Source organism: Bos grunniens, chromosome 8 (assembly GCF_055505025.1).
Source record: "Bos grunniens cultivar Pamir isolate PY7600 chromosome 8, Bosgru_T2T1.0, whole genome shotgun sequence".
Lineage (NCBI taxonomy): Eukaryota > Metazoa > Chordata > Mammalia > Artiodactyla > Bovidae > Bos > Bos grunniens.
The window spans coordinates 59,671,366-59,690,804 of NC_141172.1; the positions used below are offsets into that span (position 1 = coordinate 59,671,366).

General features: G+C 46.1%; 1 protein-coding gene across 1 annotated transcript in view; it reads right to left on the bottom strand.

Moving 5' to 3' along the window:
- The window catches only part of PAX5 (paired box 5), a 175,555-nt gene that overhangs the window by 97,658 nt on the left and 58,458 nt on the right, over positions 1 to 19,439 (bottom strand). The window contains exon 6 of the mRNA XM_086415912.1: positions 17,249 to 17,424. Coding sequence (XP_086272038.1) covers positions 17,249 to 17,424 — 176 coding nt within the window. The remainder of the gene's footprint in view (positions 1 to 17,248; positions 17,425 to 19,439) is intronic.

Genomic DNA, 19,439 nt, shown 5'->3' on the forward strand with positions numbered 1-19,439 from the left:
GCAAGAATACTGGAGTGGGTTGCCATTTCCTCCTCCAGGAGATCTTCTTGACCCAGGGATGGAACTTGTGTCTCCTGTGTTGGCAGGTGGATTCTTTACCACTGTGACACCTGGGAAGCTATATTATACTGCATTTGATTATGCTGCAGTGTGTGTGTATGTGTTTTAAGATGGGCTTTTCAAAATCATCAAATCCAGCCTGCATGTTCTGGCCACCTGAAACTTCTCCCCCTTCCCCAGACTATACATGCACAAGGCTCTTCCTCTTCTCCCAGCACTGTCTTACTCATCTTCCTCCCCACCTGCTTCCTGTGCAGCCCCCACGAGCCTTGTCTGCATCATTCAGGCATTCTCTGAGATGTCAATAATAAGGATAAATACATCTATTGAGGGTTCCCATGTTCCAAGAATTGTCCAAGACCTTACACACACGAGCCTCCTGTTCTGTCCTCACGCTAACTCTGTTTGAGGCACACCAGCAACCTCATCTTCCTCTTGTGATGGGAAAACTGAGGCTCAGTGAGGTCGGGCAACTTGCTCAGGATCACACACCCAGTTGGTACAGGTGCCAGGTTCCAGAACCAGGTGAATTGCAGAGCCCTGACTCTGAAGCACCTTACCTGTGGCCAGTACAGGTGACCAGTGCAGTGCTGCCTGAGCCTCCAGACAGGCTTAGCACAACGGGGCATGGCAGGCGCCCCCAAGAGCATGGTCGCAGGCAGCAGCTGTCCCAGTCCTCCTGTCAGGAGGGACATTCGCAAGCTCAGAAGTATCCCAGTCTGGGTTGGAATATCCTGTTCACCCTTCAAATCTGATCTAGGATTCTGGAGAATTCCTGTCCTCTGTGGTACCAAAAGGGAAATATGAATTTGCTTGTTTCTAAGGGAAGGTTCTTCTAACACAACCCTAGAATTATTAATTTGTTATGGAGATTTCTCAGCTCCTCAGGCAGAAGTTCTAAAAGTGATACAAATTGTTATTTTGATTACATTAATAGGATTTTCCCCTCAAAGCCTAAGCTCATTTGCCTGTGTAATCTGTAGCTGGGCAAATGGCAAAAGCAGGGAATGCCTGGGGAGGAGAAAGTTCCCAGCAAGTCCTAAGCCAGACGTTCTGCCTCTGTGTCTGGTCTGTCTGTCACCCCTCCCCCCCGACATTCCCCGCTCTGTGCCTCCTCTCACAGCCCCCTCCTATCTATCCAGCCTGGCTTCTTTCCCACCATGGCCCTGCTTCTCTACTCTGTGGAATCTCAGCTGTGACGAACGCTCCGATAATAACAACAACAGTCATAGAAGTAACATTAATCTAGTGTCTCTTATGAACTGGATGCTCTGCTGAACCCTTTCCTATGTTCATCTTGTTTAATCTGTACAGCCCAAATGACACAAGAACTATTATTATCCCATGATATGAGAAAACTGAGGTTAAAGCAGTGGTAAAGTCAAGTGAGTTTAACCAGTAACTTTGCACACAAAGGAAGAAAAGCTCATGTCTGTCTAAGTGATAGCACCCAGCAAGCTCAGGTCCAGGAATAAAGAAAGAATCACACAGGTCCTGGAGGTAAACCTGCCATCACACATGACCCCATCTCCCCAGGCTCAAAAGTAACATAATGGGCTGTGAGGTCCTTCTTGGGGCCTTCCCACTGTCATCTTCACCTGCCCTTGACCTCATTGAGCATCCTCTCTGACTCTATTGGTCTTGCTCTCCATCCCCCTGCCCAGCTCCATGGATGGCCACAGGAAGGACCTTATCCTGTCATTTAGAACCAGTCTGCCTCCAAGACCTCACCCCCTAAGCTGCTGCTGAGTACAGCCTCTCATCATCTTCCTTTCACATCCTCATGCTGATGAGCCAGCTCTTGTCAGAAACCTGTAGAAATTACAACAGGTGGATGCAGTTATCTGCCCTTTTGGTGGCCAAAAACAATTATCCCATCACCAATTCCCTTACCCCAACCCTGGAATTGTCCAAGCATGCTTAGTCACTTCAGTCATGTCCGACTCTTTGTGACCCTACGAACCATAGCCCACCAGGCTCCTCTGTCCATGGGATTTTCCAGGCAAGAATACCAGAGTGGGTTGCCATGCCCTCCTCCAGGGCAGTTTCCTGATCCAGGGATCGAACCTGCATCTCATACATCTCCTACATCAGCAGGCAGGTTCTTTACCACTAGTGCCCCTGGGAAGTGAAAGTGTTAGTTGCTCAGTCACGTCGGAGTCTTTGCGACCCAATGGACCGTATCCTCTGTCCATGGGATTTCCCAAGCATGAATACTGGAGTGGGTTGCCATGCCTCCTCCAGGGGATCTTGCCAACCCAGAGATCAAACCTGGGGCCGTCTGCATTGCAGGCAGATTCTTTACTGTCTGAGTCACAGGGAAGCCCCTGGAATTGTCCATATCCTTTTAAAGGCAATGACACTCAGTTGGTCTATGTGATAGTCTTCAGTAAATTCATTGTTTCACAGCCAAGACACCAGGAAAGGGTCAATAAATCCATCTTCTTTTTCCAAAAGAGAAGAGAGAAAAGACAACCCCATCTATCACAGGGTGCCAAAGCTCAGAACTGGCAGAGACCCTAGTGGTCATTTCTTTCAAACCCCTCTCCTCCAAAGCTTGAAGACTTCCCTCAGCCTTCTTCCCAAGAGGCCACACTGCCTAGGCCAGACACTCCCAGTGACAGGAAACCCAGAGCCAATCCACATGTGTGCAGTTCTGCCTGTTTGGAAAGTATCTTTTGACTGGGTTGAAAGCTGCCTCTCTCTAATTCCCACTAGGTCCCAGGTCTGCCGACTGGAGCCACAAATGTGTCTGCTTCTCCTCCATGGGAGCCCCTCTGAGATCTGATTCTACTCTTGTGTATCCAGAGCATGCTCAGTCACTTCAGTCGTGTCCAACTCTCTGCGACCCCATGGACCATGGCCCGCCAGGCCACTCCATCCATGGGATTCCCCAGGCAAGAATACTGGAGTGGGTTGCCATTTCCTTCTCCAGTGATAATGTATGAAATGAGTGAAGTGAGTGAAATGAAGTCGCTGAGTCGTGTCCGACTCTTTGCGACCCCATGGACTGCAGCCCACCAGGCTCCCCTGTCCATGAGATTTTCCAGGCAAGAGTACTGGAGTGGGTTGCCATTGCCTTCTCCAGTGTATCCAGTGAGTTTTCCCTTTTCCAGGCAAGTTCCAGTTCTTCCACAAGTGCCTCACAAGACAGGTTTGGTGGTGGTGTAAGTTGGATAAATGGTGGTTCGAGGCACAGGCCCTGAACTCTGATTGGCTGGCTTCAAGATCTGGCTCTAAATGTTTCTACATAAGTAGAACAAGTTGTCCTCTATCCACTCAGTTTCCTCATCTGTAAAATGGGAATAATTTCACACGACTTACTCCATAGAGCATCAAGTAAAGAGCTTCACAAAGAGTTCAGCACAGATTCCTGGCACACACTAAGTGCTTAGCAATGTTAGAGGTGTAATCCCTTCTGCAACCTGTTCACCTCCTCTGGTCATCTTCCAGTTAGTCAACATCGTTCTTAAGGGGAGGCACTTACCTGGAACCCCATGTTACAGATGTGGCCTGACCAACACAGAATAGTTTACATTCACTGGCAGCCACATGACTAGGTTCACAGACAACTAAAACCCTTAGATCTTTCTCACAAGTGCTTTGTTAATCTTCATGACCCCTTGCTTGGTTTTCTGAAATCTTACTTTTATAACTATGAAGTTATTATTTATGAAACCACTGAACCATCCCTACACTGAGGTATGCCCACTCCTGCTATTGCTATAGTCAAAGACTTCACTTTGACTTTTCACTTTCATGCGTTGGAGAAGGAAATGGCAACCCATTCCAGTGTTCTTGCCTGGAGAATCCCGGGGACGGGGAAGCCTGGTGGGCTGCTGTCTATGGGGTCGCACAGAGTCGGACATGACTGAAGTGACTTAGTAGCAGTAGCAGCAGCAGCAGCTATCGCTATAACTGTTACACGCATACATACAGGCCCAGAAACTCTTCTTTCATTAGTTAACACTGGCACTCTGAGACATATTAGGCAACAAATAGGAAGAGGATCTTTCATTTCTATTTGGCATGATTCTGTGTTGCTTGAATCTTTTTGCAACATACATGGGTTACTTCTGTTTTACCAAATTGAATCTGATCTGTGGCACCTTTTCTAACTTCTTGAATTGAATGTTTACATTTAACCCATTACTCTTTTACCGTCTATATTAAATTAATGCATTTAAAGTTATCCATTTCCCTCTAAGTACCCCTTCGGCTTTATTGTGCAAGTTTTTATACGCAGTGCTGTGTTTTTGTTTTTGGTTGTTCAAGTCTAATATTTTGTAATTTCCATTAGGATTTCTTTTCTGACCCAGGGATTTTTTTTTTCCAGAAAATTGCTTTTGATTTTTACCTTTCAAACTACAGAAGACTGGAAACCATAATTTGCTTTGGACTATTAATTTGTAATTTCAGTGCACTGCAATCAAAGCACATGGTCTATGATGTGGATTTGGGGTATTGCTGACATTCGTTTTCACAAGCAGCACACAGTCCATTTCTGTGTGCTCTTTGTGGGTGTTTGAAAAGCATGTATACTCTCAAATTGTTGGTTTCCATTCATCTATTTGATCTAACTTGTTAATTATGTTGTGCAAAACTTACAAATGTCTCTGCTAATTTTTTGTCAATTTGATCTATCCATTAATAAGAGGGGTATGGTAAAGTCTCCAGAAAATATTATAGGATTTTTCCGTTTGTTCATTGATACTTTTTGCTTTATATGTTTTGAGATTCTATTGCTTAGAATATACAGGTTCAGGATTTTTATATTTTCCTGTGAATTTTCTTATCATTGAGTAATGGTCCTCTTTGTCTTTAAGGATACATTGGGCTTTAATTTCATCTGAGAGGGATAGTACTCTATCATATTTTATTTAGTTTTCCTAGCTCCTTACTTGCAGCCTTCCAGTACCATTTTGTTTTAGGTTATTCCTATAAGCAGCATATTTCTGAGTTTTAGTTATTTTTCATATCCTCTGTATTATCTAGCAAATTCAATCTATTTATATTTATTGGGACTGCTCAAATATTTTTATTTATTTCTACCATCTACTATCTAATTTTGTATTTGTAATGGTCCAACCTTCTTTGCTTTTTCCTTCCTCTCCTCTGTTTTCTCTTGGACTCACTGATACTATATATATCTCCTTGCCTCCTCTGGTTTAGAAGTTATACATTCCATTGTTAGGCCTTTAATGATGACCTTTAATTTGTTTACCTGCATCCCTGACATAACCAGATTCACAGTTTAATATATTTGTCCTCCAGCTGAGTAATACAAGGGTCTTAGAATTTTCAACTCAGAGTAGCCTACTCCCAACCTTATATATTATTATTTTCTTTTTTTACTTTGTTTTTAAATCCCCCAAACCAGCCATTATTTTTATTGTTGTTGTTTAGTTACTAAGTTGTGACCGACTCTTTTGCAACCCCAAGGACCATAGCCTGCCAGGCTCTTCTGTCTATGGGATTTTGCAGGTAAGAATATTGGAGTGGGTAGCCATTTCCTTCTCCAGGGGGTTTTCCCGACCCAGGGATTGAACCTGTGTTCTCTGCATTGGCAGGCATTTTCTTTACCACTGAGCCACCAGGGAAGCTGACGCTTACAGTCAATAGTTATTTAAATAATCCTTTGTATATCCATTATTTATCATTACTTCTTAATTGGGACTTAAATCTTATTCCTTCTTTCTGTATTTCAGATCCTTCTCATAGGCAATATATATTAATAGTTGGGTCTTGTGAACTATTTTTAATGTACTCTGACAGTTCCTTTCTTTTAATGGGTTTCTTAGACCATTAATATCGAAAGCAATTATTGATATAATTGGATTAATATCTACCACGTTTGTAATTGTTTTCTAATTATTGAACTTGCTTTTTATTTCTTTTTTTCCCTGATTTTCTTCTTCCTTTTCTGGGTTTAATTAAATATGTCATATGAGTCCATTTTGTCTGCTTAGCACTACTGAACTATATACTTAAATATGGTTAAGAGGGTAATTTTTGTATTATGTGTTTTCATCACAATTTTTAAAACATTTTTAAGTCAAAAAGATAGTTTTGGTCATTGCCCTAGAATTTTCAATATACATTTACAACTAATCTAAATTAACCTTCAAATAACATTGTGCTTCTTAAATTGTAGTAAAGTCCCTTCTAACAGAGCATTCCCAACTCTCAATTCTTTCTGTCCCTCGTGACCTGACTGCCATTCATTTCACTCATCCATATGTTATAATCATACGGATACATTGTGATATTTTTGCTTTAAGCAATTTCCTTTTAGAGCAATTAAAACTAAGAAAAATCAAAGAATTTTTATCTTCATTTATTCCTTCTCTGACACCCCTCTTTTTTTTCTTTTTTTTTGCAGATCTGAGTTTCTGACCTATATTATTTTCTTTCTCTCTAAAGAATTATTTTTTTTTTAACATTTCTGGCAAGACAGGTCTGCTGGTCATGAATTCACTCCATTTTTGTTTGACAGAAAATCTTCATTTTTCCTTTACTTTGGGCGGACAATTTCCCAAGGTATAGAGTTCTAGGTTGGTAGGTTTTCGTTTCAGTACTTAAAATATTTCATTCCACTCTCTTCCTGTTTGCATGGTTTCTGACATGAAATCCACTCTGATTCTTTTCCTTGTTCCTCTTTAAGTAAGGTGGTTTTTGTCCCTCTGGCTTCTTTCAAGGTTTTTCTTCATCTTATGTTTTCTGATGTTTGAATATGATATGTGCAGGTCTAGATATTGTGGTATTTTCACCTACTGCTTGACATTTTCTGAATTTCCCACATCTGTGGTTTGATTATCTGACATTAATATTTGAAAATTCTTGGCCATTACTACTTTTCCTCATTTTTCCTTCATTTTGGGGGTACAATTCTAGGTTGGTGAGTTCAGATGGTAAAAAATTCACCTGCAATGCAGGAGACCCAGCTTCAATCCCTCAGTTGGGAAGATCCCCTAGAGAAGGGAATAGCTACCCACTCCAGTATTCTTGCCTGGAGAATTCCATGGACAGAGGAACCTGGTAGGCTACAGTCCATGGGGTCACAAAAAGAGTCGGACATGACTGAGCAACTAACACTTCAAATACTTCTTCATTTTCTCTTCTTCCTCTGGTATTCCAATTATGCATATGTTATTCCTCTCGAAAATTGTCCCCAAATTCTTGTATCATGTTCTATTCTAGTTTTTGGTTTGTGCCTTTGCTCTTTCATTCTTTTTTATTTTACATTTCAGTTTGAGAAGTTTCTATTGACACATCTTCAAGTTTACTGATGCCTTACTTGACTATGTCCAGTCTATGGATGCACCCACCAAAGGTCTTCTTTATTTTTGTCACTGTATTTTTTAAAATTTTTCTAGCATTTCTTTTCAATTGTTTCTTAGAGTTTCCATCTTTCTGTTTACATTGCCAACATATTCTTTCATACTGTATCATTTTTCCAGTAAATCCTTTAACATATCAATCATAGTTATTTTAAATTCCCTTTCTAGGGACTTTCCTGGTGGCCCAGGAGTTAAGAATCCACCTTGCAATGCAGGGTATGTGGGTTTAACCCCTGGTTGGGGAACTAAGATCTCACATGCCACAAAACAATTAAGCCCACACACTGCAACAACTGAGCCTGTGCACCTCAACAAAAGATCCTGCGTGATGCAATTAAGACCTGACGCAACCAAAGAAATACTTTTTTAAAATCCCTATCTAATGATTCTAAAACCTGGGCCATCTGTCAAATTCTAAACTCTAATGGCTGAGTCTGGTTCTGATGCTTTCTTTATCTCTTCAGTCCGTTTTTTTTTTTTTTTTTTCTTGCCTAACTTTTTGTTGAAAGCTGGACGCAACAGTACTGAGTACAGAAACTGAGGTAAACAGGCCTTTAGCATGAGGTTTTATGTTAATCTGGTAGATCTCAGCTGTAACTCTCTGTATTGTCTTTCCAAATTTTGCAGTAGCTGCTTGCCCTACAACCTTAATTCTCTGATGGGGAGAGAATAGTCGTTGTCATTCAGTTTGCTCAGCTTTATTTCTTGTTGCAAATAGGGAAGTGGTGACTCCCAGGCTCTTTATACATCAGAGCCCAAACCAGAAGTCTCTCATATCCTTGTTACTGAAGTACATTGTTTAGCAGCTCACCAAGAGTGTATTAGCGGTAAACTCTCTTTTTGTCTGAAAATGTGTTCCTTCACTATTAAATGATCATTTATCTGAAGACAGGTCAATTGTTATTATCTCTTAACATTTGAAGATATTTTCTATTGCCATCTGACTTCTGCTGATGCTTTAAAAAGTGTCATCACGCCCATATTTGCAACAAGAAATAAAGCTGAGCAAACTGAATGACAACTATTCTTAACCCATCAGAGAACTGAGGTTGCATCTACTGCTGTTACTCTATGCCACACAGCACAGCGCAGGCGGTCAATGTCACTAACGTGGCACATCTGTAAAAATTTCTTGGATGAATGAATGAATAAATGAATGAAAGAGCAACCCAGCGAGGCACTGGCAGCTCTTTGACAATTCACTTATAATCTTTAAACCCCACACACACAGAATTTGCCTGTCATTTAAAAGAGCAGAACAGACAGGAAGAAAAAAAATGTAAACAAGTCAAAATAAAAACAAGAGATGAATTCCCAATTTGTTTGATCTCTTACAGAATGTTAGAGCTAGAATAGATCTCAGGATGAGTCAGTCTAACCTCCCACCCCAAAGGCAGAAACCATGACCCAGAGAGAAGTGACTGGTCTAAGAGCAGGCCACCATGAAAGCCCAAAGTCTTCCCAGCCTCAGACCTTCTGGCTGTGTGGAACAGTGCTGGCTGTTCCCTCTGCCTGAGACACTATTCCCACCACCCTTCCCTACCTTGAGCTCAAAGGTGCAATTCTCAGACAGACATTCCTGACCTCCCATCTCAATGAGGTCCCACTCTTGCCTCTCAGCACACCCTAATCTGTCTGTTCTCCATGCTCGTCACCCTCTGTAATTATTGGTAATAGTACACTGCTTTTGCTGGCATAATTATTTTGTTAAAATCTGTTTCTCCATTGCTATTGGTAAATTCTGGGGACCATAACTGTCTTTGTGGCTGCTGGGACCCCAGAACTTAGCACAGTACTTGGCACAGAACAGGTGCTGCATAAATATTTGCTGAATGAAATCAGTCGAGCATTCAGGAGCTATCTACACTTGCAGAGGTCAGGGGGTTGACTTCAGAAGACAGTCTACACCCACAAAAAGCAGAGATTGGACAATGTGGCTTCTTGCCAGCTACATCACTTGGGGCATGTTACTTAATTGTTCATCTGCCAAATGAAGACTATACTGTATATACTCTGTCTCATAGTTGATGTGAGCAAGAGTGCTGTGTGAGAGGTTGTTGGGATTTTTTAGCGAGCAATTCCTTTATCTTCAATTATGCCTCACACTCTGCCAGACTCCCTGCAGGTGGTGGCCCCTGTGGGCAGGATACAAGTCTGTTTAATCATCCTCTCCACTGCCTACCTCCTCGGGGTCTGGCCCTGAACCTCTGGGCAGAGGACGCTGGGCGCTGCATGAGGGCGGTGAGGACAGCAGCAGCCCCTGGTGTCTAGATGCCTGGTCCTGGTGTCTCACCAGGAACCCCAGCCCTGTTCTATGCACTGGAGGAGCTGGGCTCATCAATGGTCTCCCAAGACCTTGCAGCCTCCAGTCCTTTGCGGCTCTGAGTCACAGCCCCTGTGACTCAGGCCTCTCTGCCTACCCTAGTGAGGACCCTGAGGGAATTGCCCTCAGTGTCCCTGCCACGCTGCAGCATGAAAGGTCTCCTTCTGTTGCCTTTCCTGTCCCTTCCCCTCTTCCCATCAGACCATCTCACTCTTCTTACGCTAGAATCATTCTCTCAAGTTGGAAGGACCCTGACTTTTAACTGATCAAGTCCTCGGTGGATTCTTAAACTTCTAATACAGAATATATGATTCTCCTTTTATGCCTCCAGTGATGGGATGCTCACTACTTCACAAGGAGGCCCACTCCACTATGAGAAAGCTTGGGCTATTAGAAAGTTCTCTTAAGCCTGTCTCCTTCCCCACTCACACCCCTAAATCTTCCCTTCTTTAGACCAAACAGTCCCAATTTCTCCAGTCATCCCTTCAAGGAAAGGCTTTCTTTTTTTAAAATTAATTTATTTATTTTAATTGGAGGTCAATTACTTTACAATATTGTGGTGGTTTTTGCCATATACTGACATGAATCAGCCACGGGTGTACACGTGTCCCCCTGTCCCAAACCCACCTCCCACCTCCCTCCCCATCCCATCCCTCTGGGTTGTCCCAGTGCATTGGCTTTGAGTGCCCTGTTTCATGCACCAAACTGGGACTGGCCATCTATTTTACATACAGTAATATACATGTTTCAATGCAGTTCTCTCAAATCATCCCACCCTCCCTTCTCCCACAGAGTTCAAAAGTCTGTTCTTTACATCTGTGTCTCTTTTGCTGTCTTGCATATAGGATTGTCACTATCATCTTTCTAAATTTCATATATATGTGTTAATATACTATATTGGTGTTTTTCTTTCTTTCTGACTTACTTCACTCTGTAAAACAGGCTCCAGTTTCATCCACCTCATTAGAACTGACTCAAATGCGTTCTTTTTTATATCTGGGTAATATTCCATTGTGTATATGTACCACAACTTCCTCATCCATCCGTCTGTCTGCCGATGGACATCTAGGTTGCTTCCATGTCCTAGCTATTGTAAACAGTGCTTCAGTGAACACTGGGGTACACGTGTCTCTTTCAATCCTGGTTCGAGGAATGACTTTCAGCCTCGTCTTCTGAATAAATTCTATTCTGTCTGCAGTGGAGGAGCCTGGCCCTGAGCAGAGCCCTGCAGTGCAAAGTGAGAGGAGCACAGCTAGTTCAGAGCAGAGGGGGACAGTCACTGCCCCAACTTCGGCTCAGGCCTCCAGAGACCATGTTGGTTCGCCGGCAGCCCCAGCACTTCCTGATTCCTGCAGAGCTCCAGGGTGAGTAGATTGGACCCCCCGGCTGTGTCTCTAGGACACTGCCTGCCTGGAAGAGTCCATGGGCAGCCTGATTGTGTTTAACTGTGGGGAATCCAGTGGCTACCAGTGTGAACTCTGGACCTGGCTTCCAACTTGGCTCCACACTTACTGTGTCCCTGTGGCTAAGTCACTGAACTGATCTCACCAAGCCTCAGCCATCCTGTCTGCACAATGGGGATAATAGGAGTTTTGTGACTTTGTAATGAGATGGGGCTGGGAGAATTCTCCTCAGACTAGAGCCAGATCCCTGGTAAGCAATGAATACAACAATTATTAACAGTAATGATTAGAACCCGGTACATTCATGAGCTCAAACAAGAGGCAAGACAGCCTGGACTAAGTGGGTCAGTGAAGGGCTCCCAGGGCAGGCAGGACTCCTGCTGGGCCTGAACAGCATAGATTTAGAAACAGACTGAAAGAATGTTCCATCCAGGGAAACTGTGAGCAGGAGTTTAGAGAATAACAGCACCAAGAAAGAATAATAACTGAAGTCCCTGCCTCACTCCAAGCTCAGAGCCATCCCTGGGGTTCCCACACTTGGGCATACATTCACACACACACACACACACCAGCCATCGTCCACGGCCCCCTCGCATATGCGGAGCCCAACCCATGTGGAGCAGTGAGGGGTCAGGCCTGGCTCCAGCAGAGCATTGTGTAGGCAAGCAGAGGGCCATGGGGATGGTGAAGGGCCGGGATGAAGATAAAAAGCTGGGATTTAGATTTTGAGCAGTGGGAAACCACAAGGGCTATTATATAAGGATGAGCTTCAGGAAGAGAAAGCCACCAGTGCAGCAGGACCAGCGCAAGATTCAGGAGCTCCATGGAAGTTTGCTTCCAGGACAGCAGACTAGCCCAAGCCTCAGACTCCGGGCTCTTTGGGACCCACTGTCTCCAAAGCAAAGCCAGGCCTCCTCACTGCCACCTGCCAGCCCTTTGGGGTGTGCATCCTGCTTCTCCAGCTCTGGTGTCTCTGACTTTCTTTCACTCAGCCCATATTCCAACCACTTAGCCTGGCCTGCAGTTCCCTGCTGTACTTCCACCCTCTACGCCTTCATCCGTACTGCTCCTTCTGCCTAGAATGCCCTCTTCAACCTACTCTACCTTCTCCACAGAGCTGCATTCTGCCCATCCCTCAAGGCACAGCATGAAAGACACCTCCTCCAGGAAGCCTTTCCCCATTCTAAGCCTGGCACACCTGTCTCCTGTCCCGCTTCTCTCCCTACCTGCTCTCCTCCCGGAATTCCCTGAAGAAAGAAAACATGTCTGCCACCTCATCATTTCCTCACAGTCCCCAGCTCTTTTCCTGACTTAGGGAGATGACCCAGCTGATGACCCAGCCCACTCCTGCTCAGAAACACAAAACCAACCCCTTCCCAGGAAGAGGATGCCCATAAAAGCAGGCAACACTCAGCCCCAGGCCCACCAGCCTGGAGAAATGCCACTGAGCAGAGGCCAAAGCAGCTGATGGGAGCAAGAGGCATTCCTGGTGGCTTCTCTGTTAGCAAGGGACAGGACTTCTCCCAGTTTAACCCCCTGCGACCTTTGAACTTCCTGGGAGGTCAGCAGCACATCCCCCTTCCCCAGCTGTCTTCCTGTCTCTGGCCCAATGGGAGGGAGGGCCCTGGGCCCGTTCCATTTTGCGCCCGTATTGATCTGTTGGCAGCAATGGGCTGGATAATTAGCCAGGAATTAGGGTTTCTATTACAGCCAGGAGGCTGCTCCAGCTGATTTATCACCTGAATAATTTACTGTGATTGAAAGGAAATTAAAATGAACTCCATTTGACAACTGTGAGCTTTTATGGGCTTTAGTGAAGGCTCAAAAGCCAGATTAATAGCCTAGTGTTGGTTAATAGTCTGCCGAGAGTAAATACGGCAGGCTGTGCTCGGGGGGTGGCCTTCCTGCCGTGGCCGGAGGAGGGACCAGCTCCCGCCAGCAGCGTGGCACCCATGACAGCGTCATGGTAAAACGTGAGTTTTACTGAAACACATTCCACTGTTCAAAACACACACACACACGCACATACCACCCGACCGCGCTTCTTTTTTTTTTTTCTCTTCTCCTCCAAGGTGATTTTTACTCACTCCACATGAAGGAAAAACAGAATTGCTTTTTCAATAACCATTTTGAAAAGGAAGTGTTTCATTGTCCTAGGAGTGTGTATACATTAACCCATTCTACCCAGGGACAAGGTTTTACTAAGTTCCTATATAAAAGGAAGAAGCATGGATGCTTCCACCCAGGACAGATCTTGGCAGGAAGAGCAGCCAGGTGAGGGTGGACTCTGAGCTTGTGGAAGTGACAGGCAGGACCCCATCCTGGCCCTGAAGAAGTATGCTCTTCCCATGGCAGTTGGAGGCAGGGAGATTAAGGAGGATTTGACCACCCAAGCCTCTGGCAAGAGTCTGAGGGTTCTAAGAATGACCAGCGGACTCTGGCTGCAAAAGGCCAGTTCTGAAAACCAGAAAATCAGAAAACTGGCTCCTAGAACTGTTTGGGGACACGGAGGCCCATATATCTGTCTTGTCCAAGGTAGACAAAAGATCTTGAGGTCAGAGTCCAGCTCTGCAGCCTCGACAAATCCCAGAAGCCTGAAAAGGGGGTGAATGGTCTGAAAACAAATGTTCCAGCCTGTAAAATGGGCTCACAAATCTTGCCCAGCCTGTGTAGCAGGCATTTACATGGAGAGTCGGATGAGAGGATGGATGTGAAAGATCTCTGGAAACTGTAGAGGATCATGCATAGACAGGAAGATCACTGCCACTACTGCTGGGCTGTGCTAGGTTGATGTCAAAATCACACTCTCTACTGTCCCAGGTACAGAAACTGAGGTCTGGAGTAAAAGTGACTTGCCCAGCTGGATAGAGGCTGGACTGGAGTCAGACACTCCCAACTCCAAGGCCAGTAAATGTTCATCTTCCCCCGCGAGCTGCCACTAGACCCTGGAGACCAGATCAGCTCACATTTGGAAGAGGGGCCGGTCTTGGTGGCCAGAGCTCTGGGCCCCCTCCTGACCACTGGGGCTCACGAGGCCAGGCTGCCCGCAGGTATGAGAAACCTGTACCCTTGACACGCGTCCCTTCCCAGCCTGTGGCCCCTTGCTCGGCCAACATTTATCCAGAGTGACTGGGAGTGCAGAGCGAGGGTACGTCATTCATAGTCCAGTGCCTCTGTGCATACCTGCAGCCCCGTGGTCTCACCTCCTATCTCTCCTCATTACGGCCCATTACGGGAAGGTGAAGCAGATTAACCAGAAAGCACTGAGTTAGTCATTATCCCGCAGGCAGGCCCTGCCTCAGAGCCCACACAATCAGAGTCAGGCCCGCAGCGTGTCCGTGCCATTCTGAAGGACACTGCGAGGCCAGACTGCTAGGAACAGGGTTTCTCCTTCAAGGCGCATCTCCACACAGCCCTGTTGACCTGTCCCCTGGTGTCACTTCCTCCCTAACATCCTTCCTCCCTGTGCCCCCTGCGGAGGCAACGTCTCTGTTCATCAGGGTCCACAGAACTTTCTCCCTCGCCTTGCAGGTTCTGAATCCACATCACATTGCCCCTGTGAGGCTGGGGGCTGAGCTGACATCTGATTCATCCCGCCCTCCTGCCTCTGGGTGCCCAGCACTGTGCCAGGGTCACAGCTACCATGTAAGATATATGCTGGATAAATGAGCAAATGAGCGTCTGAGCAAGTGAGTAAATGGATACATGGGTGGACTCCTCCAAAGCATGAAGCCCTATAGTCTGCCTGGGCTTCTAGGGCATTCCAAGCTGAATGAACTAGGATTAGATTCTGTGTTTCCATGAGAATCACATGAAACACAGAGGGAAACATGATCCCTGACACCTAATGTCTGAATTAAGTAAGTAAGAGCTTAGTAGAAATGCCAGAGATTTTGTGCAGAGGTCAGACAAACCCTATCTTTTCTGTGGGCCTCTAAGAAATGAGGAGATTGATAGCTTGCTTCTTTTTAGAGCCCTACTGGCTCTAAAATTTCGTAATATTGTCAAAGGTTACAAGATAACTTTTCTCCCAGATTCTGGAGAGAAATGTGGGCTTCCTCCAAGGAAGGTTCCAAGCTGAGTCCCTTTGCTTTCTCCTTATGGAGTCAGATGGAATGCAGCTTCAGCCATCTCTCTGAAGGGCTCTGAGCAGTGGGACAGGCTGCCTGTGATGGAAACAGACACTTCTCCCTAGAGCCCAGGGCCTAGAGTGTGTGAGACTAGCTCTGACCTGCACCTATGACCGTGTGATTCCTGGAGGAGGTGTCACTCAACTGCAGGAGAAAGACGGAAACGCTGAGCACCGTCTATGAGACCAGGCCCGGCTACCCAGCCTCTCCTACCCTCCCCTAGCCCCTCCCTGAAGCTCAGCCACACTTTCTTTCCTTCCTCACTCCTGCCACACTTCTCTGGCCTCAGGGTCTTTATACTCTTATTCCCTCTGCCAGTCAGTTCTCCCAACCAGGTCCCTTCAGGGCTCAGCGGAAGCCACTGTGGCCTACAGGTTGGATCAGCACCTGCTTTCTGCCTTTAGAGAACCTCAGACGTCTCCTCCTCAGTGCCTAGCACATCTGTCATCCGTGACCCTCTGAGTAATCCTTCTTTATTGTGATTCTTCCACACATCTGCAGTCTCCCTGAGGGCAGGTCCAAGCCTGTCTTGTTCACTTATGTACCTAGTGACTGGCTCTGTGCCTTGCATATAATAAACACTCATCAGTGTTTGTTAAGTGAATACATAACTTGTTGGGTGAGTGAGTGCATGAATGAAAGTCGCTCAGTCATGTCTGACTCTTTGCGACCCCATGGGCAGGCTCCTCTGTCCACGGAATTCTCCTGGCAAGAATACTGGAGTGGGTATTCATTCTCTCCTCCAGGGAAACTTCTCCACCCTCGGATTGAACTCAGGTCTTCTGCAACTGCAGGCAGATTCTTTACCATCTGAACCACCAGGGAAGCCCAGACTTGTTGGGTGACCTTAGGCCAAGCCTCTTTGCCTCACTAGGCCCAGTTTCCCCATCTGAAAACAAAGTAGCTAGATGGTCTGTGAGTGCCCTCCTAGTAACCACACAAAGACAGCCAGACTGTCACAGTATGGTGGTCCCTGGAGCCTTGCTCACTCCTCCCCGTCCAAGGTCCCCTCCGGCACCTCCTCTCTCCATGGCAGCCTGTCCTGCAGCCTACACTGTTTGGGGCAACTCTTTGGGAAAACTTCAGCAGCCATCCTCTCATTAGCCTGCAGAGGAAGCTCAGCAGGTTAGTCTTCACCACCAGGACCAGCCAGCAAGTGCTGGGGAAGTCACTACTCTCAGGCCCCTGCATCTCACCCAGCGGATGGGAGCTCTCAGCACGCAGGAGTCAAGTCTGAGCCACCTGTGCCTGTGAGGTCTCCAGCCCAGGGCTTGTCACATACGGGGCACCAGGAAACAGTCGCCTGAATCAAATCTGGTACTCAGGGGAAACCTTATCCAGGTCCTGAGAGCCTCTCCCTGGGCAGAGCCTTTCTGGTCCCTCCGTTCTCTGCAGCCACAGGCAGTGACTGCTTCTCAGCCCAGGTTAGAGCAGGGGGATGCTAGCAAGGGATCATCCTGCTTTCTTCCCTCTCTTGCAAATGACGCAGCTGTGAGTCTGTCCAGTGAAACACTTCTTCATCTCCAGACTCTTGGATTCAATTCTAAAAGCATGACAGGGCAATGTGACAAGAGGGCTGACGGTGGGGGACACGCCAGTGCCATCATCACCGGGTTTATGGCCATACGATGCTTACGTATTTCCACCTGCATCCTGACTCACAGGATAATGACCCAAGACCACCTCAAGTGGCTCAGGAGATCATTACACCACCCTGTGTGAAGAGCCCCAGGTAAGCACAGCACCACTCAGCAATGGCAGAGCAACCAGACACAGAACACCCCCGCTGGGCCCAAGAGACCAGGCATCAGGGCCAGCAATCGCAAGAGCCCCAGATGCGTCCTCCAGACATCCTGGGAGGCCGCCACTTGCCAAGTATGGCTGTGAGTAAAACCTGGCACTCTCACCCACACCCCGCCAGATGCCTTTGAGTGCGTCACCCAGGCCTGCATACGGGTGGCGGATGTCGGAGGCAGCAAGTCGGGGTCATACCTGCTCGGGCTTGATGGGCTCTGCGGTGGTGAAGATGTCCGAGTAGTGCTGCCTCTCAAACACGCGGTCCAGCACCTCCAGCTGCTGTTGCGTGAACAGGTCTCCCCGCATCTGCTTCCGGAGGAAATCTCTGCCTGGCAGTGAGTGGCCGTTCGGCACAGGAGACTCCTGAATACCTTTGATGAGTATGAGAGAGGAGGGGTGAGTGTGGGTCCCACAAGCTGCTGGGCAAGACAGGCCAGACCCTGGATTGGGAAGAGGGTCTGGGAGACACACAAGCCCACCTCCTTCCCTGATGAGAGAGGACACAGGAGCTCAGATGGGGAGGGGTTCTTTGCCAAGGTCACCCAACTGGTTAGGCCAGAGCCAGCTTCCCACAGCCACACGCCAGGCCCTGTGTGAAGCATGCATCATTGCAGTTAATCCTCACAATAAAACCAATGCAGATGGTATTATTTCCCCCATTTTGCAGATGAGAAAATTGAGACCTAAAAAAGTAAACTGATTTGCCTGAGGATTGGAACTCAGGTTGACTCAGAGGCTTAATCACCAGGCACCACTGCCTCTCCTGCACTGAAGGTTCCCTTGGATCAGTTTTGTCCCAGAGCTGGGGCCCTTACCTGGGACATTTGGCATCATATCATGTGACCAGCCAATAAAACACAGTGTTAGGAAGGCCGTAGGGAAACACATGCTCTCACACAGTTCTGATGGGAGTCTACTCGTCACACACCCATGGTGGACAATTTGATAAAATCTATCAAGATCACGTGGGGCTCTCGTGACAGGAATACTGGAGTGCTTTGCCATTCCCTCCTCCAGTGGTCCACATTTTGTCAGAACACTCCACTATGACCCATCCTGACCCATCCTGAGCCTAGCACAGCATGGCTCATAGCTTATGGTTAGATAGCATCACCAACTCAATGGACAGGAATTTGAGCAAACTCCAGGAGACGGTGAAGGACAGGGAAGCCTGGCATGCTGCAGTCCATCAGGTCGCAAACAGTCAGACACAACTCAGTGACCGAACAACAAAATCAAGATCACAAATGCAAGTTCTCTTTGATAGAGCAATTGCACCTCTGGGAATTTATTTTACAGTTAGACTTACACATATAGGAAGAGATACATATACAAAGTCCTAGTAGCAAAAGACGGGAAACAACCCAAGAATTTGTTTTAGGAACTGGTTAAATAAGTCATAGCATGCTCACACAGTAGAATTCTGTGCAGCAGCAAAAAGGAAAGAGGACTTCCTCTGTGAAGTGATACAGAAAGATTTTCAAGATACATCATTAAATGAAAAATAAATAAATAAGATTCAGCACAGAATCTTTTGTGTAAAAAAGGAAGAAAATAAGACTTTACATGCATTGTGTGTGTATGTATGTGTGTGTATATATATATGACTGTGTTTGTGTGTGTGTATATATATATATATTTAACTTTAACTTATATGCAGAATACATCATGTGAAATGCCGAGCTGCATGAAGCACAAACTGGAATCAAGATTGCCGGGAGAAATATCAATAACCTCAAATATGCAGATGTCACCACCCTTATGGCAGGAAGTGAAGTGCTAAAAAGCCTCTTGAGGAAAGTGAAAGAGGAGAGTGAAAAAGCTGGCTTAAAATCCAACATTCAGAAAACTAAGATCATGGTGGTGGAACCATGGTTCCATCACTTCATGGCAAATAGATGGAGAAACAATGGAAACAGTGACAGACTTTATTTTCTTGGGCTCCAAAATCACTGCAGATGGTGACTGCAGCCATGAAATTAAAAGATGCTTGTTCCTTGGAAGAAAAGTTATGACCAACCTAGACAGCATATTTAAAAGCAGAGACATTACTTTCCCAACAAAGGTCTGTCTAGTCAAAGCTATGGTTTTTCCAGTAGTCACATATGGATGTGAGAGTTGGACTATAAAGGAAGCTGAGCGCCGAAGAATTGATGCTTTTGAACTGTGGTGTTGGAGAAGACTCTTGAGAGTCCCTTGGACTGCAAGGAGTTCAAACCAGTCTGTCCTAAAGGAAATCAGTCCTGAATATTCATTGGAAGGACTGATGCTGAAGCTGAAGCTCCAATACTTTGGCCACTTAATGTGAAGAACTGACTCATTGGAAAAGACCCTGATGCTGAGAAAGATAGAAGGCAGGAGAAGAAGGGGACGACAGAGGATGAGA